We start from the raw sequence: 24,125 nt of genomic DNA, 5'->3' as shown, positions 1-24,125 counted from the left end.
CACTGTAAGTTTGAGGCCAGCCGAATCTACAAACCAAGTTCCAGGACAGCCAGGACTACACAGAGAAACCCTGTCTCAGAACAACAAAAGAAAATGCTTTGTAAGTTCAGTTGTAGGTAAGCCTGTAGGGAATTTTCTTAGTGATTGATGGGTGAGGGCCCCGCCCATTGTGTGTGATGCCATATCTGGGCTCTATAAGAAAGCAGGCTGGGCAAGCCCTGGGGAGCAAGCCAGTAAGCAGGACCCCTCCTCCACGGGCTCTGCATCAGCTCCTGCCTCTGGGTTCCTGCCCTGTGTGAGTTCTTGCCCTCACTGCTCTGGATAATAAACTATAATATGGAATTGTGAGTGAAATAAACCCTCTCCTCCCCAAGCTGCTTTGGTCATGGTGACTCATCACAACACTAGTAACCCTAACTAAGCCGGTCGGGGAGACAGTTTCTTGGTAAAAGTGCTTGCTGTGTAGCCTGACGACCTGAGTTTGACCCTTCCTGACCTCCTCATGCACACACATAAATAATGTTTTTAAAACAAAACTTTTCGATACAGGACTTTTTTTTTCCCCTCTGTCTGCAAAACGTATCAAAAATAAAACGAGATGGATAAGTTCTTGTCCCCCTTGTCATGACCAAACAGCTGACAACAAGAAACTTTAGGAGGGAAGCTCTGTCTTGGCTACTGGAGAGGGCACAGTGCACTCTCAGGGGAGGAGCATGAGGCAGAGCTGGAGCACTGCATTCCCAGTCGGGAAGCAGAGAGAGACAGATGCTGGTACTCCGCTGCCTCTCCCCTGTTCATTCAAATCAGGACTCCTGCATGGTACCACCCCTGTTCAAGGTGGATCTTCTGTCCTAGTTAGCTCTCTACTGCTACGGTCAACACCATGACCAAAAGCAATGAGGGAGGGAAGGGTACCTTACTCAGCACGGCCCATGAGGGAAGCCGGGGCAGGAACTGAAGGAGGAGCAGAGGCAAGAACTAAGGAAGACTGCAGATCATCTGCTCCCTTTCCGTGACTTGTTAACCGTTCCTTCCGATACAACCCACGACCACCCGTCTAGCACTGGCACTGCTCACAGCAGTCTGAGCCCTCCTGTACCAATCACTGATCAAGAAAATGCCCAACAGACCTACCTGCCAGCCAGTCAAATGGAGGTACCTTTTCCATCAAGGTTCCTCTTCTCAGATGGCTCTAGCCTCTGTCAAGCTGTACACACCTGACCACACCCCCCTCCACCACCACCTAAAGTAATCCGACTTAGATAGTCCCTCACAGCATGCTTGGAGGAGGCCTGGTTCTAGGTGATTCCAGGTCCTGCCAAGGAACAAGAATGGACTGAACTTTCAGTTTTCAAGATTTTATCTTTTTCTTTCTTTACTCTTTGGTGGGGTTTGGGGGGGAGGGCATATGCCCTTGTGTGTATGTATAGATATGCACACACGTGTGCACAAGGAAAAACCAGAGGAGGACATTGGTGTCTCTGCCGAATTCCTTTCGAAACACTGGCTCACTGAGCTGGAAGCCAGAAAACTCTAGTAAGCCTCCTATCTGGCCTTCCCAATGCTGGAGTTACGGGCCCATGAGGTCGTGTGCAGCTCTTGCTGGGATTTTGAACTCAAGTCCTCGTGTCTAGATAGCAAGAGCCCTTACTCACTGAGTCATCCCCACAGCCTTCCAGCTTCGTTTTTCTTAAGAGAACACAGATGTCAGGGCTTCAGGTTGCTCTGCGCTGTTCAGTCATCAATAGCCAGCACTTGTATCTTTGCCACCCATGCCATGGGCAAGGCAGACAGCACCAATAGATGGGGACGTCCCCTCCTACTGAGCAAATAAATGCTCAGAGACCTTCTAATACTCTGTTCCAAGCCACCACTAGGAATCAATTAGTCTCGACAAAGAAGCCGAACTGTATTTGCCATTGCGAATCTCAAGCCTGACCTTCAGAAATTCCTGGAATCATGGAAAATGAGTCAGAATGAATCTCCCTCCGGGAGTCTGACCCTGCTGAGTCGGAGTTCTTTCCTGAGAACCTCTCCAAGTCACCCTCTCTATTCCAGAGGGATTTGGAATCATTCTAAACCATCACCCTCATTTTTATTTTTTAAGATAGAAAAGGAAACCAAAGCCTCAGAAATTAAGAAAAAAAAACTCAAGGTCACAGCATGAGTTTGCATAAAATCTGCAGTGGTAAAATGTAGCAGCTGGGGATGGCAAGATGGCTCAGTGAGTAAAGGAGCTTGCCACCAAAGCTGACAACCTGGGTTCAGTCGCTGGAACCCATGTGATAGAAGGAGAGAACAGATTCCTGAAAGCTGTCCTCTGACCTCCACATGTGCACCAGGGCACGATTGCCCCCGTATTATTATTATTATGGTTATGATGATGATGATGATGCAACAGCTAATTGACTGTGAATCAAGGAAACCCTGGGGACAGGACTGGTTAGTTACATGTTAATATCTGGGCAAACTTAACTCCCTATGCCTCAGTTTCTTCACCTGTAAAAGGGGCTAATTGGAATACTGAGCTCACAGGACAGGAAGAAAAACAATGACTGAATAAATTTTAAAAATGTCCCCTCAGTATGGCTGTGGCTGTGACCCAGGTGTCATAGTTGCAGGGCCATTATCATTGCCCCCTCGGGATATTAAACAGATGAGGCAAAGAGCAAGAGACAGACCTCATACTTCCTTCCCGATAGCTTTTCAGATTAAGCTTATTAAGGACACAGGGGATCTGCCACCAGTGGCAGAGCCCCTGTCCAGAATCCCCCAGTGAGGGTCTGGAGATTCTCACTCAGAGTTCTAGCTTTTCATACAGGGTTCCCTAGAGAACCTAAGTGAGAGGGGGAGAGGGGGAAAGGGGGAGAGGGGAGAGGGAAGAGGGGAGAGGGAGAGGGAGAGAGAGAGAGAGAGAGAGAGAGAGAGAGAGAGAGAGAGAGAGAGAGAGAGAGAGAGAGAGAGATCCCAGCTATAAATTTTTCAGATTTTACCTTGGCTGTTTTCAGTCTCTCAGTATAGTAGAGACACAGCTCTTAGAATCCAATTTTGAGGCTCCCTTCCTGCCCTCCCCCGTACAGACAGCGATAACCAACTACTATATACCAACTACTGTGAGTGTCTAATGGGATCATGTTCAGCTTGGCAGCATCTGCCTTATGGTATCTGTACAATAAATGGTTGCGGCTGTTTCTCAATGTAGCAAAAGGTCCCAGCATGCAGGAAGCCCACTGTGACCTTGTAACCGGGAAGGAAGCTCCGGTTTGGGAGCCAGACTGACTTGGTGCCAGTCAAAGGCTGTTAGTTCGTATGAATGCTTTTTGAATGAGTCATTTGCCTCACTGGTAAGTTTAATGGGGGTCCTGGGAAGAAAGTCAGCCGGAGAAGTGTGGGTAATGGTAACCAGGCAGTCAGAGGAACATCAAGAGATCTGGGTTGTTTTGGGTTTTGTATTGACCTTAACCTTGTCATTTGTTGTCCTCATACAGGAACTGAATTATAAGGTGATGCTTAAATTAAATAACCTAAATATAACCTAAATACCTTAATTTTGCAATAACTCCCCACCGCCCTTTCAGAGAGCCCTTAGATTCTCTTCACAGCCAATGATGACCTTGAACTCCTGGTCCTTCTGCTTCCACCTTCTAAATGCCACCATGCCTGGCACTCAGAGTCTCGGGCATCCTAGGAATCACTCAAGCAGTCTACTTGCACCCCCAGTCCTTAGTTTTTGTTCCTTTGGCTGATTTTTTTTTGAGACACTGTTTCTCTGCGTAGCCCTCCCTATCCTGGAACTTGCTCTGTAGGCCAGGCTGGCCTGGAACTCAGAGGTCGGCTTGCCTCTGCCTCCCGAGTGCTGGGCTTGCACCACTGCAGCCCCGGGTTGCTGTTAGCTTTATTCTTATTCTGGGGAGGGAGAGAAGGGATCTCAAGCATCTCGTGCCCACCTATGTATGTGTGTTCATGTGTGATGACACCAGGAGTGGGTTCTCTCCTCCTCTGTGGTAACATATGCCTACAACTTGCAGCAATCCTCCTGCCTCTGTCTCCCAAGTCTGGAATTACAAACCCAGTCCTGTGATGTACTATTTCTGAAGACAAGGTATCACTATGTAGTCCTCGCTATTCTAGAACTCACAGAGTTCTGTCTGCCTCTCTTTCCTTAGCACTATGATTGAAGGTATGCACCACCACAACTGGCAAGATCTAGTCACTTCCCCTTATAGTATTTTACTCTTAACAGAAACCGATAGCATAAGCCCCTTGCTTCCAAGCCCCTCCTCTTGGTTAGGCAGAGACGTGTTTGAAATAAAGTTTATTGAAGTTTCTGTCGATATTTACATATGATACACGGTAAATAACAGAGCCAGGCCCCCCACCCCACCGGTTCCCCACTTTATTGCTTCCTCCCCCTCCCCAGACTCATTAAAATCGCTGCGTAAAGACAGGTTATAACTGCTGCGGTTCTCCCTCCCTCCCTCCCCCCTAAGATGCAAACTAAAAGCCCCCGTCCCTCCCCTGCCCCCCTCCCCCCACCCCGGGGCCGATCTGGTTCCGTGTGTTAACACTGTGCTACCTCGCCCCTCCTCCCCTAATAAAGGGAGTGGGATGGGCGGTTTTCTGGCGACCTCCCCCACCCCCGAATCTGTCCAAGGGGGCGGACCGCCCTTGAAAGAGGCCAGAGTTGGGGATCTGAGATGGGAAGAGGGACATGGATGAGAGGGAGTACCAGAAAATGGAAGACAGAGGTTTTGGGGGGTGTTAACCCCCGCTACTGCCTCTCCCTCCCCCGACGGAACCTCGAGGGGGAAGAGGCGGGCACAGGTGTGGAGATAGCATGAGGGAACCTCCCTCCACCCTGGGGTCCCATCCTTGTTTGGTGTGAGAGGCTGGATGCACCTAGGGGCTTTGGATGAGCAGGTGGAAGGAGGAAAAACGAAGTGGGACGAGGAGGTGGGGGAGGAAAAGGCAGAGGAAGAGGAGGAGAACTAAGGAGGAGGAGGAAGGAAGGAAGGAAGGAAGGAAGGAAGGAAGGAAGGAAGGAAAGAAAGAAAGAAAAAAGAAAGGAGGAGGAAGAAAGAAGAGAAGGAGAATATTAGAGGAAAGAAAGGTCATTTTCCAGAGGAGAAAAGAGAGGAAATGTCAGTCATAGTCACATTCCTGTGGGCAGAGCAAGCTTATCCCCACTCGCTGCCACCAGGGACCTGCAGGGCACCTGGTGGTGTGCTAGGAGAGGATGGAGGGGGAATTCCAGGGCATTCCAGTGGCTGCCACACCCACTCTCCTGCCCAGCACCCCTACCCGGAAGCGGGAGTCCGGTGGAGTTCGGGGGAGCTAGGTGCAAGACGCCACCAGAAGATAGTAAACGCGGTTGGAATTAACCGGTGGGGAGGGACCTAAGGGAAAGGGGACAGGCTCACGAGGGCGAGGTGAGGAGGAATCATTTGGAAGTATAATGGATCAATGAGGAGAGATTTGGGAAAAGGGTGGAGCCGTTGAAATGAGGATGATGGGTAGGGGCTTGGAAATGGCACAGCATCCCTCAGCCAAGAGTCCCTTAAGGAATTGGGGCTTCATGGGTGAGGCACGGGAAAAGATAGGGAGGAAGAGGGAAGAGAGGGACTCCGGTCTCAGCACGGTGAAGTGGAGATGTGGAGGTGGTCCGGGTACTTGATGGCCGGAGGGTAATTTTGCGTCATCTGGATGGAGACGTCGCTAGAGATGTCGGAAGGGCTGCGGCCTCGACGCCACGCTTCGGGTTGCAGAAACTGGCCCGAGTAGTCGGAGCAGTCGCTGAGACGCGGTCGGTAGAAGGCCGGGTGCGGGCGATACATCTCCTCCTCCGCGTAGCGCTTGGTGAATAAGTACACGGACATGACTCCGGCCCCCTGTGACAAGGCACAGTCAGAATCCCAGAGGCAGCACCCTGCCACCTTTTTTATCAGAGCTCAGGAGTCACAGTTACATATCATCCCCAAGACCTCAGCAAAACCCAAGACCCAGGGGTTAGAACCAAAGTCTAACCCGCCTTCCTCACAATGCAGGCACCTCCCCCTCCCACCGCCTCTTCTTCCTCCTGGACCAGGAATCACACAGCCAAATACTCCCAGCTTTAAAGTAAAGAGATCGGCCCCCAGCTCTGTTCTTTCCCAGGAACGAGGGCTTCCCCACCACCTTCCAAAACCTTAACCCACAGGTTTCCCTTAGCTTCCTCCCTCCCAAGACCTCCAGGATCTAGAACTCTTGGCTCTTTCCTCTCCGAGACGGAGAGATTACACCCACAGCCCCTCCACCTTCCTCATAACACACAGCATTCTTTTTCCTCCTGGGCACAGCAATCAGGCCATCCTCTGTTCGGAGAGTCCTTCCCTAGAATCCAGGGTTCCCACCTCTAAGACATCAGGGGTTTTTTCTCTCCTCAAATCCAAATGCCCTATCTTCAGAGCCCCATCTGCTCCAGACTCCCAGGAGCTGGAATATCCCGAAGACCACCACCCCCACTCCGATCCCGCCCCACTTCCCCCTTCAACCTGGCAGTCTGGGCCCCAATACATCACCTCTTTCAGAAGAAAGGAAGAAGCAGCGAAGGCAAACGACCACCCGTAGCGATAGTGAAAGTACTGCTCTGAGCTGCTGGGCCTGTTCATGACCTCATCGTTGATGCTGGAGATGTATAGAACCAAGCCCACCACCAAGGAGAGGCCTAAGGGGAGAAGGATGCCAGGACCATGAGAAGGGAGCACTCCCAACCGCTCAGTGCTTCCCTCTCCCCTCTACCTTATATCTAGGACTAACCCTAGCACATTCTCCCCAAAACGCTATGCAAGTTCTGTCTGAACAATGCCCTCAGCCCCTCACTGGGATTCTAAGCAGATGCTCTATCACTGAGCCCCTCCCAACACACACACACACACACACACACACACACACACACACACACACACACACACGAAACCTCTCAGCAGAGGATTCTAGGCAAGCACTTGCTGAGTCACAGCCTAGCCCCTCACTGGTGGAATCAAGACAAGAATGAATTCTGTCAGTCAGCTTCTGGCCCTCCATGTCGAGTCCTAGGAAGGTACTCTACCACTGAGCCATGTCACCAGTCTCTCACTGGTGGAGTCGATGAAGGAGTGCTGTACCTGAGCCATGCCTGCACACTGGTGGAATCTAGGGAAGAGTTCTATCACTGAGCCTTGATACATAACCGGTGAATTCTAGGCAGGAGCTCTATCACTGAGCGATATCCCCAGCCCTCTTTTCACTTTTTATTTTGAAACAGGGTCTCAGTAACTTGCCCAGACAGGCCTGGAACTTTTTTTCAAAAAGATGTATTTATTATCTATAAGTACACTGTAGCTGTCTTCAGCCACACCAGAAGAGGGCATCAGATCTCATTACAGATGTTGTGAAGCACCATGTGGTTGCTGGGATTTGAACTCAGGACCTCTGGAAGAGCAGTCAGTGCTTTTAACCACTGAGCCATCTCTCCAACCCGACCTGGAACTTTTGAACCTCCGGTCTCAGCCTCCCATGTAGCTGTCATGACAAGGTTAGGTTTCACTTCTGGGTTTTGAACAACCTTCTGTTTCAGGGCTTGGTTAGGTGCAGAGAACCTAGAGATGAGTCCACCAGCTGCCCCCACCCCAACCCACACCTGCCGTCTGAGATCTCAGTGCACCTGTAAGAGATTAAGGGCAGGATAGTGACCACCCATTCTATGCATAGTGACATGTGCTACAAAGCTCATGTCACTGAACATTATGCGGTCCCCAAAAGGCACAAAGCCATCTGGGGTAAGAACAACAAGGGGATCAAAGAAATACACCATTGTTCTGGAGGATGAGATCCACAGAAGGGAGATCTTTTTGAAGGGCCAAATAAGGTGAAGACACTACCATGTGTGAACCTGTGGCCTGAACACACACACACACACACACACACACACACACACACACACACGAATGTGTATATAGACACATATAAAGCAAAGTGTTCTTAGAAGAGCTGGAAAGATTGCTCAGTGGTTAAGAACACTGGCTGCTCTTCTGGAAGATCTGGGTTTAAAATCTCTGCACCACAGTGGCAGCTCACAACATCTATCACTCCCATCCTGAGGATCTGGTAAATTCAGCCAAGGAGGTAAAAGTCATGGTAATATGTGAGTTGTGTTTTATGTGAAACACACCCCAAATGTTGGAAGTCTGTAAATTTCATGCCTATGAAACGGCTCGATGCGTAAAAGTGCTTGCTGACAGGCCTGAAGACCCAAGTTTGAACCCCAAGATATAAATGAAAGAGAGAACTGATTCCTACAAGCTGTCCTTTGACCTCTAAATGAGCAATGTGGCATTTGCACACACCCCTCAATAAATAAAGATGTGTAGAAGAAAGCAATACACTCCGTAGGGGCTGGAGAGATGGCTCAGCAGTTAAGAGCACTTGTTGCTCTGACAGAGGATCCAAGTTCAGTTCCCAGCACCCACACTGTAGATCACAACTGTCTGTAACTCCAGTGCCAAGGTATCTGATGCTCTCGTTTGTCCTCCACAGTCACTGCACACAATGCACAGACATTCATGCAGAAAAAGCAAACAAGCCAACAGCAACAAAACTACTAGTGAATTCATCTTTTAAAACAATCCTGACAATATCTCTCCAAAGCTATGAATACTACATATGCACAAACAACACCTTTCCTTTCTTTCTACATATGTATGTATGTATATGTATATGTGTATATATGTATATATACGAAATCGTCATTGGAAAATATGGGAAAGTGTTAAGATGGGCAGTGATGGTGCACACCTTTAATGCCAACAATGGGGAGGCAATAGAGACAGGTGGATCTCTGAGTCTGAGGCCAGTCTGGTCTACAGAGTGAGTTCCAGGATACCCAGGGCTACACAGAGAGAACTGTCTCAAAAAAATAAATAAAACGAGGGAGAGGGGAAGAAAGAAAAGAAGGAGAAGAGGAGAGGGGGAAAGGGAAGAGGAAAAACAAGGGGATTAGGAGGAGGACGAAGGGAAAGTGTTGGGTGAAGAAGAAGAGAAGAAAAGATGGAGAAAAAAGAGGAGAAGAAAGTTTGGGCATAGTTCAATGATAGAGTGCCTGCCTACAGTGCATGAAACCCTGAGTTCAAATCCCAACATTACATATAAGCATGTATAGTCTTGCATACCTGTAATCCCTGCATTCGGGGAGCAGAGGCAGAAGGATCAGAAGTTCAAGGACAGCCTGGACTATACAAGACTTTGTCTCCAAAATCCATCAATCATTCAATAAATAAAATGTAAAATGAAAGAAAACACAAAATGTACATAAGAATGTATAGAATATATTTTTTTTTTATTTGTTGTTTTGAGAAAGTCTGTCTGTGTAGCCCTGGCTATCCTGAAACTCAGTATGTAGACCAGGCTGGCCTCAAACTCATAGAAATCTTCATGCCTCTGCCTCTCAAGCACGGGAGTTAAAGGTGTTCACCACCGTACCTGGCTTAGAATGTACTGTTAAGCGTGAAAGGGGGGATCATCTTAAAATGTATTTAGCAGATGGTGTGTGTGGAGAGGGATGTTGTACCTAACATAGCAAACATATGGTGCTTAAAGGACGGCTATGTGGAGTTCATTCTTCCCCCCCCCCCCCGGAGCTGGGGACTGAACCCAGGGCCTTGCGCTTCCTAGGCAAGCGCTCTACCACTGAGCTAAATCCCCAACCCGAGTTCATTCTTTCCCTCCACTTATGGGGTTTCTGAGACTCAAACTCAGATCACCTTAAAAATAGAGTAGGATGGCTGGAGAGATGGCTTAGTGGTTAAGAGCCCTGGCTGCTCTTCAAGAGGACCCGGGTTCAATTCTCTGTTCCACAACGGCAGCTCGCACCGGTCTATAACGCAAGTCCTAGGGATACGATGACCTCTTCTGGCTTCTGTGGGCACCAGGCACATGTGTGATGCCCAGACATACAGTCAAAACACCCATACACATAGAAACTGTTTTTTTTTTTTTTTTTTTAACAAAAAGAATACAGTTGAGCTGGACAGCAATCCCAGCACTCAGAAGTTTGAGGTCAGTGTGGTCTATCAAGTTCCAGAACAGCCAGCTCTACACAGAGAAACCCTGTCTTGGGGAAAAAAAAATAAAAAGAATACAGTAGTAGGGCTCGAGCGACGCCTCAGTGTTTAATGGCACTTACTGCTCTTACAGAAGACCCACATATAAAAGTTCATGGCTAGGGACCAGAGAGATGGCTCAGCTGTTAAGAGCACAGACTGTTCTTTCTGAGGTCCTGAGTTCAATTCCCAGCACCCACATGGTGGCTCACAACCATTCATAATAGGATCTGATGCCCTCTTCTGGTGTGTCTGAAGACAGCCACAGTGTATTTATATAAAGAAAAAATAAAAAGTTCATGACCAGCCTGATCTACCGTGAGTTCAAAGCCAGCTAGAGCAACCTAGTAAGACCATTGTCAAAATAACAAAGGAGGAAAGGGGGGGGGGGCTGAGGAGGAAAGGGATGGGGGGGACTGAGAGTGTGGCTCAGTGGTAGAATGCTTGCCTAGAATCCCCCAGTAGGGGGTAGGGGATGTGGACGCAGAGGAGACTTGCCTAGCATGCGTGAGGCCCTAAATTCAATCCTCAGTGTTGAAACGGGTGGAGGGGGGGGATCCATGTGCATCTGCTTGTTTTTGCAAAAATAAGCATGAGGAGGGAAGCTGACGAACAAGAGAGGATGATTGCATCAGGGAGGAGGTAGATCAAGGAGCCGAGGAAAAGTACACAAGTTTGCATGATTTTGATCCCTGGAATTATGTTAGCATTTTATACATTCAAGGAACAAACCCAAAGCCAGGTGTGATGGCGGAAAGCTTGCTGAATAGACGGAGGGAGGGCTGGAGACCAGCCTAAGCTACACAACAAACTGTCTCCAAGGCAAAGCAAGCCAAAGCAAACAGACAAACGATAACAACAATAAATAAATGAAAACAAGAGTGGGGAACAATCCCAGTAACTTTGCATTCCCTTCTTCCCTCCTTCCCTCTTTTGTTGTTGTTATTGTTGTTGTTGTTGTTGTTGAAGGATAGGCTCTCCCTTGCTATGCACCACAGCTTGTCTTCAAGCTGTTGATCCCCCTGCCTCCAACTCCTGAGTGTAGATTCCATAAGCATGCCACCACAGCTGCCTCAACTTCTTTCCTAATTCGTTCCCCCAAGGGAACAGCCTCCCTTAAGAAACACCTCCTCCAAAGCCAAGGACACAAGCCAAGGACAGTGAAAGTGTCCTTTTGTCCAAAACCAAGAAAGAACAGCCAGAAAGTGGCGGCCACATCTTCAATCCCAGCCACTGGGAGTCAGAGGCATGCAGACCTCGTGAGTTTGAGGCCAGCCTGGTCTACAGAGCTAGCTCCAGTTCTCTAGCCAGGGCACGCAGAGAAACCCTGTCTTGAAAAGCACAAAACACACGTGGCTGGGCTGAGCGTAGTGGCACAGCCTTTAATCCCAGCACTCGGAAGGCAGACGCAGGATCTCTGTGAGTCTGAGGCCAACTCATGGTTAGATTTTGTTTGTTTTGTTTGTTTCTTGAGACAGAGTCTCCTCTTTGTAGCCCTGGCATTCCTGGAATTAGTTGTCTTGGTTGGCCTCGAACTCACAGAATTAAGTTGAGTTTGATCCCAAGTTTCTGTGTACATGTTCGTGTGTTCATGCATGTGTATCTAAACATAGACCGATTGCTTATTTGATGTAGGATCTCCTTATATTAACCAAAATTCTATACAGTTTCTTTTTTTTTTTTAATTTGAAATATGGTCTCCACTTAGCCCAGACTGGGTGGAACTTGCTATATAGCAAATATGACCTTAACCTCTGTAATTCTTCTGCTTCCACCTCCTGGGGTGACAAGTGCATGGCCATGCCTGCCGTATGCATTGCTGTGGAGGGAAACCAGTCCCATCAGTGCTAGACAAGCACTCCACAAACAGAGCCACATCGTCAGCAACAGGTATGTCCTTTTTAATTAGGCAAATGAAATGGCTCATTGGGTCAAGGTGCCACACAAGCCTAATGACCTAAGCCCAATCCTCAGAGCATGATGCAGAGAGAGACACAGCTTCTGAAAGTTGTTCTGTGACCTGCACACTCAGTGGCAAAAGCAAATCTGCATTCATGCAAACATGTGTACAACGACAATAATCATAGAAGACAACGAATACATTAATAAAAGAATAGGAGGAAAAGGTTGTTCAGTAACATACCCATCTGCACATGTATTTGGAAAGGTAGTTACAAGATAACAGATGTTGACAATGCCCGTTGTAACAGTAGTTCTAAGTATCACCATCAGGGGCTGGAGAGATTGTTCTGAGGATCAGGGCAAGAGCACTGGCTGCTCTTTCAAAGGACTCTTGTTTGATTCCCAACACCCACATGGCAGCTTAAACATCTGTAACAACAGGTCTAAAGGGATCTAATACTTCTGCCTTCTGAGATCACCGTACTCGTGTACACATGACCACACACAGAGATAAATATAATTAAAAGTAAATTAAATATGTTTTAAAAATTACATATATATATATATATATATATATATGAATGAAATCAAAGGATAACAAACGCTCCTCATTGAATCCGTACCTACTAATTACCGAAAGATTGAAAGCGTCTTTCTCAGCTCGGAAGGTAGTTAGATTGGTAGTGACTGTCCAGCACACACCAAAGTTTTGGTTCTGGCCCCAGCACCATATTAACCAGGCCTTGTGGTGCAGATCTGTCATCCTAGCACTAGCGTGACAGAAGCAGGATCAAGGCCATCATTAACTACGTAGTGAATCTGAGCCCAGCCTGGGCTACATAAAACCCTGTGTCAAAATAAGCAAAGAAAAGACACATCCTTTCCTTGATTTCTTGACACATCAGGTTTCACTTTGAGCAAGCTAGGATCACTGGTACCCAGCAGACAGACTCTCAGCGCCAGGTGTCAGAGGGTGAGTAAGCTGTTCCTTCCTTCCTATGTTCCCACTGAAAATGTGTGACCTGAATCCGCAGGGATGAACACTGTGGGGCTGCCCTCTACAATGAAAACGTCAACATGAAAGAGTAGAAGGAAAGTGACAGAACTTTATAAAAGATGAAGAGAGAGCCACTGGAGTACTCGGAGCAGCACAGAGATGCGGTTGGGGCGCGCAAGGGCACATGGCCACTCAGGAAGTCAATGAAACACAGGCAAATCAAACCCTGAGAATCAGAGGGGAGATATCCCAGGGTTCTGTGCGGTGCCATCCTTCCAGTTGTGGCCACCGTGAAAGCAGCAGCCGTGGCCCTGTGCTGCCCCATGGCCTTGGGCTTCAACAAAGGCCGCAAGGTGACGAAGAAGGTCAGCAAGTCGAGGCACAGCCTCACCAAGCACACCAAATTCCCAAGGATCACGAGCGGCTACATAGGCCGTGGAGCTGCTCAAAATGTCGGAGGACAAGTGCACGCACAAGTTCTTCAAGGAGGAGATAGCCATGCGCATTCACCCCGAAAGTAAGTGAGAGAAGCTGAGCAACGTGCCGGTGGCCACGAGGAGCGCAGCGGCCAAGAAACAATGACACGACCACCCCCTAAATGTTTATGCTGCGAAAAACAAAAAAACCACCACCACCACCATCAACAACAAAAGCTGAGACAACATGTCCTCGTGCGCATTCTTTGAGCAGACTTCCTGGATGCACAGGAGCGTCTCAGATACTTTAATCTGTTCCTCTCAGTTTCTAAAAACTGATCCAGTAAGGACAAGTTTGTGTCTGTTAAAGAGAAGGCCTGAACGCACAGCAAACGTGGGCAGTCTAGTTAGGAAAAAGAACCGGAAGTAGATGCCTGCCTGTGGTGGAGATTAGGGATCGAGGACCTGCCCCTGCCTGAGGATTTGCAGGCAGGTGATAGTTGCTAGGTCAGGGAGAGGAGGAAACATTTTCTTCAGCGATGTAATCACTGGTAGGGAGCCCACGCTCTTGTAAGTAATCCCTCAAGATGTTGTAGAAATACTGATATACAGTGGGTCACAATAAATAAACAAAAAATAATAAATAAATGAATAAACAAATAAATAAATGCAATGAAACAAAACCACGGGCTGACAGAACGGCTCACCAGTTAAAAGAGTGTGTGGCCAAACTTGATAACCTGAGTTTGAGTCCTAGCTCCCACATAACTAAAGGAGAGAATTGGGTGTTGGGAGTTGTCCGATGACTTCTACACATGTTCCTTTGCACCCATGTAATTAAAAAACATTAAATATAAAAATAGAAAGCCTTGGCCTCCAGAATTTTAGAATTAAAGGTGTGCACTACCATGTCAAGTAAAAAATTAATAAACAATAAAATATAAAAGTAACTAGGAAGAAGGAGATCAGTAGGTGGGAGAAGAAAACTCAAGGTGATGATGAAACCAGGCAGTGGTGGCAAACTCCTTTAATCCAAGTAAGTACTTGGGAGGCAGAAGCAGACAGATCTCTGTGAGTTTGAGACCAGCCTGGTCTACAGAGTGAGTTCCAAGATAGCCAGAGCTACACTATGAAACCCTGTCTTGAAAACAATACAAAAAAAAAAAAAAGAAAACAAACAGAAAACCCAAAGTTAAAATTCAGAGCTCAAGGATCCATATTCAGTGGGCAGTGGTGGCGAACTCCTTTAATCCCAGCACTTGGCAGAAGCAAGCGGAGCTCTGGGAGTTTGAGGCTAGCCTAGTATACAAAGTGAGTCCCAGGGCAGCCATCACTGTTACACAGAGAAACCCTGTCTCGGGGGTGGGGGTTGGGGGAGCCATATTCATTCAAGAGGCCTCTTTTGGCCTTCTTTTCTGTTCTGAGTCTGGTCATGGTAATGTTGCAAAGAGACCAGGAGTGCCGTGGACTTATGGATGATGGCAGCCACACAAGGAGAAGGATGCTGAGCTGAAGAGAGAGGAAGGATGCTACCCATGGCAAGCTGCAGGCAAACCCCCGGCCAGAAGGAGCAACAAACAGAAGTGCCGGGGTGCGGTCGTTCATGTCTCTAACCCCAGCACTCAGAAGGCTGGAGCAGGCAGAAGACTGTGAGTTGGAAGACATCTTGGGCTACAGAATGAGACTCTAAAACTCTTAAAAACTTAAAAATAAAATTAACAGTGGGCTGCAGAAATGGCTCAGCAGGCCTGTGACCAAGCCTGGTTACTTGAGTTCAATCCTCAAAATTCGCACAGTGGAAGCAGAGAACTGACTCGAGCAAGCTGGCCTCTGACCTCCACTAAGGTTTCAGCTACTCCCTTCCTGACAGCTGTATGCTCTGCTCCAGTTGTGTAAGGTCTTAGGAGATGCTAGATAGTGTACAGAGGTGAGAAGTCAGCTGAAGCTTCACTTACGCAGCTATGGAGACATTGCAATCCATGCTGGGTGAGGGCTTTTAGTACCTCTGCTTTGGGGGTCACCCACCCTTCTACAGGTAACTCTTCAGCCATGTTCCTACAGGAAGTAGCCCTACCAACATACCGCCCTCCTGAAAATAAACCCAATAAACCCATGAGTTCTCTAAGCTAGAATTTAGTCATTACTTTGGTCCTTCATTGGTGGCTATCTTGAGAGAATAGACATTTGTTAACACCTGCCCGAGAGAATGCAAACACTATCTGAAGAGAGGCAACTACTTCCCGAAGAGAAGGACCACAAAGCTCGCAGCAGCGCCTTTTTCCTTCTTTTTGCCAGTCGTGTTTAAGTCCCAAGTCCAGGTATAACTTCCAGAATACAGAAGAGACAGGAAAGACCAACACGCTAAGCAAGGAAACTGATAAATGCAGGGTGGGAGGGGGATATTCTACAGAAAGCCTGCCCTGAAGTATGGTGCATGGGTCAGAGATTAATCCTAGCAGCAGCAGCAGCAGGAGAGAGAGGGAGAGAGAGAGAGAGAGAGAGAGAGAGAGAGAGAGAGAGAGAGAGAGAGAGAGAGAGAGAGAGAGGACACCAGACACCAGACTCGCTGCATCTCCTGATAGAACCGTAATAGCCCCATCTATCATGTAACCCAGCCTGGCCTTGAACTGTCAGTGTAGGATGACCTTGCGTTCCCAATCCTTTTGTCTATCCCCGAAATGCTGGAATTACAGATGCCTGCCAAGCACACCCAACTTTAGGTAGTGGTGCTCTTGACAAAGAATAAGAAATCAAACCCAGACTTTTTCAAGCTTCTTCCAAATCCTAGTTTACAAAGATAGATGGATGTGTTCAACCACAGCGTGGAATGTCTTTAGAAAACCACAGAACAAGAGGATCCTACACCACAAATTGCCATGTCTCTCCCCCTGGCACCACCACCACCAAAAACCCCACAAATGACAGGAAAGAAGGGGAGGAGGGAGGGAGGGAAAGAGGGAGGAAGAGGGTGGCAAGGTGGCTCTTGAGGTAAAGGTGCGTGCTACCAGGCCTGATGACCTGAGTCCAATTCCTAAAACCCACATGGCGGACAGAGAGAACCAGCTTCCTGAAGTTGGTTCCTCTGACCCCTTACATGTGCTGTGGTGCACACCCACACATCCACATTCACGGATAAATAAATGTAATAATATTTTTTAAAAGGAAAAAGAGAGACCGTCTGAGCTCAAAGGAGGCTTTGGAGAGCTATCAGGCAAAGGCCCATGTGTAATTTACATACTGATTTGCAACGTGCTCAGAGTAAAAAGGCATTTATGAGACCAGTGTGTGCGGGAGTAGGGTGGGGAGGGGAGGGGGAGGAACATTAGGTATTAGACGGCATCAAGCTAACCCTCTTCGCTTTGTTCGTTCAGGCTTTGTCGCCACACCACGCGTGGCCAGTGTGGCGGGTGTAAATACAAGAGTACTTCTCACTCGGAGACATACTGAAATACGCAAGGACAAAATAAGTTGCTGATGTCTATGCCTGGCTTTAAAATAAGGCAGAAGTATGGAAAGGGGACATGGCAGTGTTTGACTAAAAAAAGATCCGCCATATGCTGGCAATTGTGGGAACCAAATGAAGGGCGCGCAGGATTCCCTTATACTATTTTTTCCGTGTTTTAAAAGTCAATGTTGGAGTGGGGCAGGAAAAGAGCGGTAGAGCACTATAGTATACACCAAATTAACAAAATAAAACCATGAGGCTAGGCCACATCCTGGTTCTGAGGGAAAACCTAAAGAACAGCCTTTCTCTTTCTCCCCCCGACGCTATTGAACCCAGAGCCTCAAGGAGGCATGCGCACAATCCCCAAGCTACTTCACCAACCCTAGGAAAGATATTCTTGAAACAAATGGGACAGTAAGAAAATGGATTGAGGGGGTTGGGGATTTAGCTCAGTGGTAGAGCACTTGCCTAGCAAGCGCAAGGCCCTGGGTTCGGTCCTCAGCTCTGGAAAAAAAAAAAAAAAGAAAATGGATTGAGAAAACTGGGCCAGCAAGAAGGCTCAGCGGGAAAAAGTGCTTGTCGCTAAGCCTGATGGCCTAAGTTCGATCCCTGGGTACCACAGGATGCAAGGAGAAAACTGCCTCCCAAAAGTTACCCCCTGATCTTCACATGTGACAGGTCACACATGTATGTGCACGTGCATATGCACTGTATAAATATCTGTAATTTTTGAAAAACAGAAGAAAATAAATAAATTATATTAGACAAGTATTGTCAAATTTTAGGTGTGGTATGGCACCATGTTCATGCAAAAGAATGTGTTCTTGTAAGATCCTTGAAACTGAACTGTATGGATGATACGTGTGTGCACATGTTCTATGTGCTTGGACACATGTATGTATGTATGTGAGTGTGTGTGCATCTGGGTACCAGGGGTCAATACTGGATGGACATCTTCCGCAGCCCTAGTTTTTCCTCACCACCTTAGTTTTTTGAGACAGGATCTCTCACTGAACTTAAGAGATTATTGATTAGACTAGACTAGCCTGGCTGGCCAGGGAGCTGCCAGGATCCTCTTGTCTCTACTTTCCAGAGCTGGGTTTTCAGATGCGTGCTCCAAACAAGAGTTTTATGTGGGTGGTGTGGATTGAACTCAGTTCCTCATGCCTGTGTGGCAAACACCTCACCCACTGAACCATCTCCCCAGCCCCAGGCAAATGACACAATACGTACAATTTCATTTCTTCCTTTCTCTGCAAACTGCTTTCTCCTGCCATTTTGAAACAAGATCTCAGTCTGTGCCCCTAACTAGCCTTGAACTTGCAACCCTCAAGCCTCTATGTCTTTGGGTTGGGGCAGGTGGCAAAGTTTCTGTGTGTTGGTAGCCCTAGCTATCCTGGAACTCACCCTGTACTCCAGGCTGGCCATGAAATCAGAGATCCCCTTGCCTCTGCCTCTGTTGGGATTAAAGGTATGCACCACCATGCCAGCTCTACCTCCACTCCGGAATGCTAGGATTACAGATATGTACCACCATACCTGGCTCCTAAACTTATTTTCAAGTGGTAAAGAAATAAACGTAATTGGTAACCGAAACTACTCAGCAGGCAACGGCAGGAGGATGCCAAGTGGAAGGTTTGCCTGGACTACAAAAGGGTTCACCTGGGCAGTACAGTAGGACCCGATCACAACGTGAAAAATATAAAAATAGCTGGGCTGTGGTTCAGTGGTAGAGCATTCGTTGGCACATGGGAGATCCTGGGTTCAATCTCCAGTGCTGTAAGGGGTGGGGGTGTGCAAGTGTGTGTGTGTGTGTGTGTGTGTGTGTGTGTGTGTAAAGGAGGGAACTGGAGACATGACACAGCTCTGAGGTGCACTTCCTGCCCTTCCAGAGGACTCAAATTCAGTTCCTGACACCCAGGTTAGACAACTCACAGCCGCCAGAAACCCCAGTTTCAAGGGATTTGACGCCGTCTTCTGGCCTCTAGTGGTACTGCACCCATATGTGCTTGTGTGCAGAAAAGGTGTGGGAAAAGGAGAAAGGGGAGAATGGAGTATTTAAAAGTCGGATGACTCAAACAGGTGGAGAAGATTATCCCTTCCTCTCATTTTACCCAGTCTGCCTTATTTAATTAATTAATTAATTAATTAACTAATTTTGTGAGCTGGGAGTGGAGGCACACCGCAGAGTGAGTATGACGGTAGAACGTGCAGGAGTTGGTTCTCTCCTTCCAGCACGTTCTCCCGAGGATAGAAGCCAGGTCTTCAGGCTGGCAGCGACCATCTTCACTTGCTGAGCTGTCTCACTGGCCCCTGATTGTTTTCACTGTCGCACTCACAACTCCCAGACACCTGCCGTCTCTCTGCGTCACGTTTGTTCTTGCACATTGCTCCCTGCCGTCTCACTAGGAGGCGTATCAACTCTATAATTCTGGGAATGAGTTCGACCCCTTTTCCATTGCACTCCTAGGATCTAGCACAGTATTCAGCACATATATGACAGTAGTCTGGAACTTCTGGAGGATTCCATTAGCTCCTCTAGTCTCCCTGCCACCATGTAGCAATGGAGATTGAATGTAGGGGCTGCAGAATACTAGGCAGGTGCTCTACCACTGAGCCACACTCCTTAACCCCCGCTGGGGGGGATTCTAGGCAGGTGCCCTAATATTAAGCTACTCCTAGCTCCTCAGTAGGGGATTCTAGGATGTGTTCTGCTGCTAAATCATACCCCAGACATTCTAAACAGGAAGCACTCTACAGATAAACTATCTCCTTAACCATTTTTAAAATGTACTTTACTATTTAAATATCGGTGTCTGTGAATACATGTACAAATGTGGATAGAGTGGCCATCCAGAAGAGGTCATCAGACCCCTTAGAGTTGGAGTTACAGGCTATTGTGAGTTATCAGACATAGGTGTTTGGAATCAAACTCTGTTCTCTTTTTGGGGAGTACCAGAGCTGTCATTCATTCACTCCCCAAATTCTTCAGCATATCCTCCCTACTAAAAACTCATATGGGCTCTTCAGACACAAGTGGAGGCACATTTGACAAGTTTCCAGGTGGGCTAGGGGGATGCCTCTGTGGTTAAACTGTAAATGCCTGATGGATGTGGTGGTCTGCTTGTAATTTCAGTCTGAGAAGTGGAAACAGGGAATCTTAGAAACAGGCTGTCCAGTGACACTAGTCCTATCAGTGAGCTCTGGGTTTGATTGAGACACCCTGCCTCAAAGAATAAGGTGGAAAAGTGATCAAGAATGATTCTGGACATGAGCCTATGCCTCCACATGCATGCACACACCTGAACTTGCAACTCAGCCATATGCACACATGAGGGGGTGGGAGGAGGAAGGAAAAAGAAAAAGAAAAGGTGCATGTCCTTTAGAGTATATCTGAAAGAATCAGGTAAGAAAATGATAAAATGAGACTCGATAATAAGGAGTATGAACAGTATGTATGTGCATGAGGGTGTGGCTCAGTTTGTAGACTGCTGGACCAGCATGAACCAAGCTCTGGGTTCATTTCTTAGCATCATATACCCCAGACATGGTGGTCCGTGTTCGTAATCCCAGTATTAAAGATGTTGAGGCAGAAGGATCGGGAGTTCAATGTCATCTTTGGTTACATACGGTTATATAGTGAGTTCCAGGCCAGCCTGGGTAAAAGGACCTGCCCTGCAAGCAGGAGGACCTGCATTCAAATCCTCTGAATGTACATAAAACTCAACCATGGCTGTGCCTGTAACCCCAGCATCTGGTCACAGGACAGGCAGATCCATCCTGAGAGCCCACAGACCATGCAGTGGAGCCCAAAAGACAAATACCTCAGTCAGGGAGAGATCCTGTCTAAAGATAATAACATAGAACTGGGTGCAGTGGCTCATGCCTTTAATCTCATACTTGGAAAACAGAGGCAGGAGGATCTCTGAGTTTGAGGCTAGCCTAGTCTACACAGTGAGTGGGTTCCTGGATAGCTGAGGCTACCCAGAGAAACCCTGTCCCAAAAAAAAAAAAAAAAAAGGACAAAATCACAGAAAGCAACAGGGAAAACCTGTCCACATCTTGTTCTGGCCTCTGCATGTGTGAACCCACATTCCCATGAGTAAAATGCACACACACACACACACACACACACACACACACATACACACATATATGCAAATACACACACATACACACAAACACACACATGCATACAAACACACATACACACATTTATACATGCATGTATGTATACATGCATGTCTACACACATGCATACAAACACACATACATATGTATACATATACATGTATATATACATACACACATGCATACACATGCGTGCACACACATACACAAAAACCACACATACATACACATACATGCACACAGATATATACTGACATACATACATGTATACACACATATACACACAAACATACACAGACACATGTATACACACATACACATGTATATACACATATATAAACACACATGTATACACATATATTCACATATGCATACACACGTAAACATATACCTACATATACATATTCACATACATAAATACAAACAGACATGTATATACAATACATACACACATACATACATGCATACACACATAAATACACACATACATGCAGACACACACACATGTACACACACGCACACACACACACACGTGTGGGATGAAATGGTTGCCAGTCTAGGGTGACTCCTTTTGCTTACTTGTTACTGGACAGCCCGCCTTTTTCACTGGTTGATTGGTTGGTTTGTTTCTTTACATTTATTTATGTAGTGTGTTCTGTGTGCATGGTCAGAGGACAGCCTGTGAACCAGTTCTTCCAGTCTACCATATGGGTCCTGGGAACCGAACTCAGTCTATCAGTCTTGGAGGCAAGCACTTTTACCCACTGAGCCATCTGCAAACCTCATTTTTTTAGGGTCTCACCACGTATTTGTCTTAACCCCATTGTTGCTCAGGCTGGTCTCAAACTCAAAGCAACCTTCCTACCTCCCAATTGCTAGAACTACAGGAGTAAACCGGCCAGTCCAGCCAGAAGAGGCAATTTTGCCGAGGGCTGCAGGGTCAGGAAGAGACCCCTGCAGGGAGGAATAATGAAGTGTTGAGGTCCTGGGGTGAAGCTGAGATCTGCATTCTCAAGCAATTGAATGAATTGAATTCGGGGCAGCCGAAGCCACCGGCAATGTGGGGAGTGTTAGTGGGTCACAGTTCTGAGCACCAGCTAGATTCTAAAAGACCTTGTAGGCTGGGAGTGAGCAACGTGGGTGTCTTCTGACACACGGGAAATGCACCGGAGGAATCCAGGAAATCTCGTGACAAGCTGTGCATGACTTGCAGTGAGGCTGTCCTGCCTCGGAGTCTGGGCATTCACGGTAGATTTATCCTCACAGGACCTACTAGACTGGACAGCTGATGAATGAATGTTAAAGCAGATGCAGGACTGGGGGTGATGCTCGGTTGGTAGACTGTTTGCCTAGGGTGACGACTCTAGATTCAGACCCCAGCGGTACATAAAACAGGTACAATGTGGTAAGCTGTAGTCCCAGAGGACGGGAAGAGGCAGGAAGATCAGAACAGGAAGGTCACTCCCAGCTACACAGCAAGTACAAGGTCATTCCAGAATAGGTTTGGGAATTTTCTTTTTAAATCAAATGTACAGACTGTGCTTTGGAACTGGTGTGAAGACAGGGTGTGTGTATGTCTATTGTGACCCGCCAAAGGAAAATCTATGCAAGCCTCGCTGTGGTGGCACACAAGGCTTTGATTCCAGTACTGAGGAAGCAAAGCACAGGTGGATGGATATCTTGAGTTCAAGGCCAGCCTGTCTTAGGACAGCCAGGATATAAAGAAATCCTGCCTCAAAAAACCAGAGAGAAAAGAAAATCTACGCCACCCTGGCCTCCTCCCAGCTGCCCTCCCCAAACAAGTCAGTCAGTCACTGAGTTCTATTGATTCCCTTCCGGTCAATATCCTTCTCTCACAGCTGGAAGACACCTCCAGCCCAGGCCAGACCTCACCCGCTGATGCCTAGACCATTGCAGATGCAGTCCAGCTTCAGCCGAGTGGTGGATATAATTGAATGTCAATTTGATGGACTCTACAGTGACCTGGGAGACAAACTTCTGGGTATATGTACAAAGGATTTTCTAGGTTGAGTAAACTGGGGTAGGAAATCTCACCCTAAATAAGGGTGGCGTCATCTCATGGGCTTGGGTCCTGAATAAAAAAAGAGAAGCGATTTGAGCACAGCGTTCATGGCTCCCTGCTTCTGATCACTGATGCAATGTGATTAGTTGCCTCATGTTCTTGCCACCAGGTTAGGCTGCACCCTGCGACCATGAACCAAAGTAAATCCTTCTGTCCTGAAGTTGCTTTTATTAGGTCTTTTGTCTCAACAATGATAACAAGCAAACAGAAACTAATCAAGTCTCTCACTCTCCAGTTTATTCTCCAAACCCTTGAGGGATATTTGACAACCAGATACTCCCTTCCTTTCTCCTGCCCCAACCTCCCACACCACCTTCTCCAGTTTTGAGTTCTGATGTTATCAATGATAAACCCTGAAGCGACTCCTGTCTTCACTGGGAACATGGCAATTAGACCACGTCATTCTACTTTTAAACTCTAAGGTATTGATATTATGCATGGAGTTCTGTTCGGTTGGATTTTTGAGATGGGGTCTTGTGTAGCCCAGGCTGGTCTTGATCTCACTACGTAGCCAAGGATGACTTTGAACATCTGATCCTCTTACCCCAACCACCTCCTGCGTAGTGGAATGACACAAGTTTGGTAGCTGTGAGACAAGGTCTCATTATGTAGCCCTGGTTGTCTGGAACTCTTTACATAGTCTATCCCGTCCTTGAACTCAGAGATCTGCCCGTCTTTGCCTCCTACGTACTACGATTAAAGTTGTATGCCACCATACCCAGTGCTTTTAATGATCATTCAAAACAGGGTCTTGCTGTGTAGTGTGGGCAGACTGCTCACAAACTCTGTTTTCCTGCCTTGACCTCCAGAGAGGTTACAGACACGTGCCCGATTTCTTTGGGAGCTATGACTTCAGTGGGGTGCCACAGAGCTGCAGTGAAAGTGCCTGGTCGGGAATCCCAGACTTTTCGCTGACCCACTACACCTCTGCTTCTGCTTCCACAGGGTTAAATAAAGCTACTGGTCCTGGGGAGACGGCTCAGTGGGCAGAAGTGCCTGTTGTGCACGCCAGATTTCGATACCTGAAACCCCCAAA

General features: G+C 47.4%; 1 protein-coding gene across 1 annotated transcript in view; it reads right to left on the bottom strand.

Moving 5' to 3' along the window:
* Positions 1–5,474: 5,474 nt before the first annotated feature.
* Cacng7 (calcium voltage-gated channel auxiliary subunit gamma 7) overlaps positions 5,475–24,125 on the bottom strand; it is a 29,627-nt gene continuing 10,976 nt past the window's right edge. Inside the window, exons 5-6 of the mRNA XM_032894551.1 lie at positions 6,558–6,703; positions 5,475–5,888 (exon numbers count right to left, since the gene is read on the bottom strand). Of these exons, the coding sequence (XP_032750442.1) occupies positions 5,631–5,888; positions 6,558–6,703 (404 nt within the window). The 3' untranslated portion in view covers positions 5,475–5,630. The remainder of the gene's footprint in view (positions 5,889–6,557; positions 6,704–24,125) is intronic.

This window comes from Rattus rattus, chromosome 2 (assembly GCF_011064425.1).
Source record: "Rattus rattus isolate New Zealand chromosome 2, Rrattus_CSIRO_v1, whole genome shotgun sequence".
NCBI lineage: Eukaryota > Metazoa > Chordata > Mammalia > Rodentia > Muridae > Rattus > Rattus rattus.
Note: the sequence above shows the minus strand (reverse complement) of the source record. Positions and strands in the feature narration are given on the sequence as shown.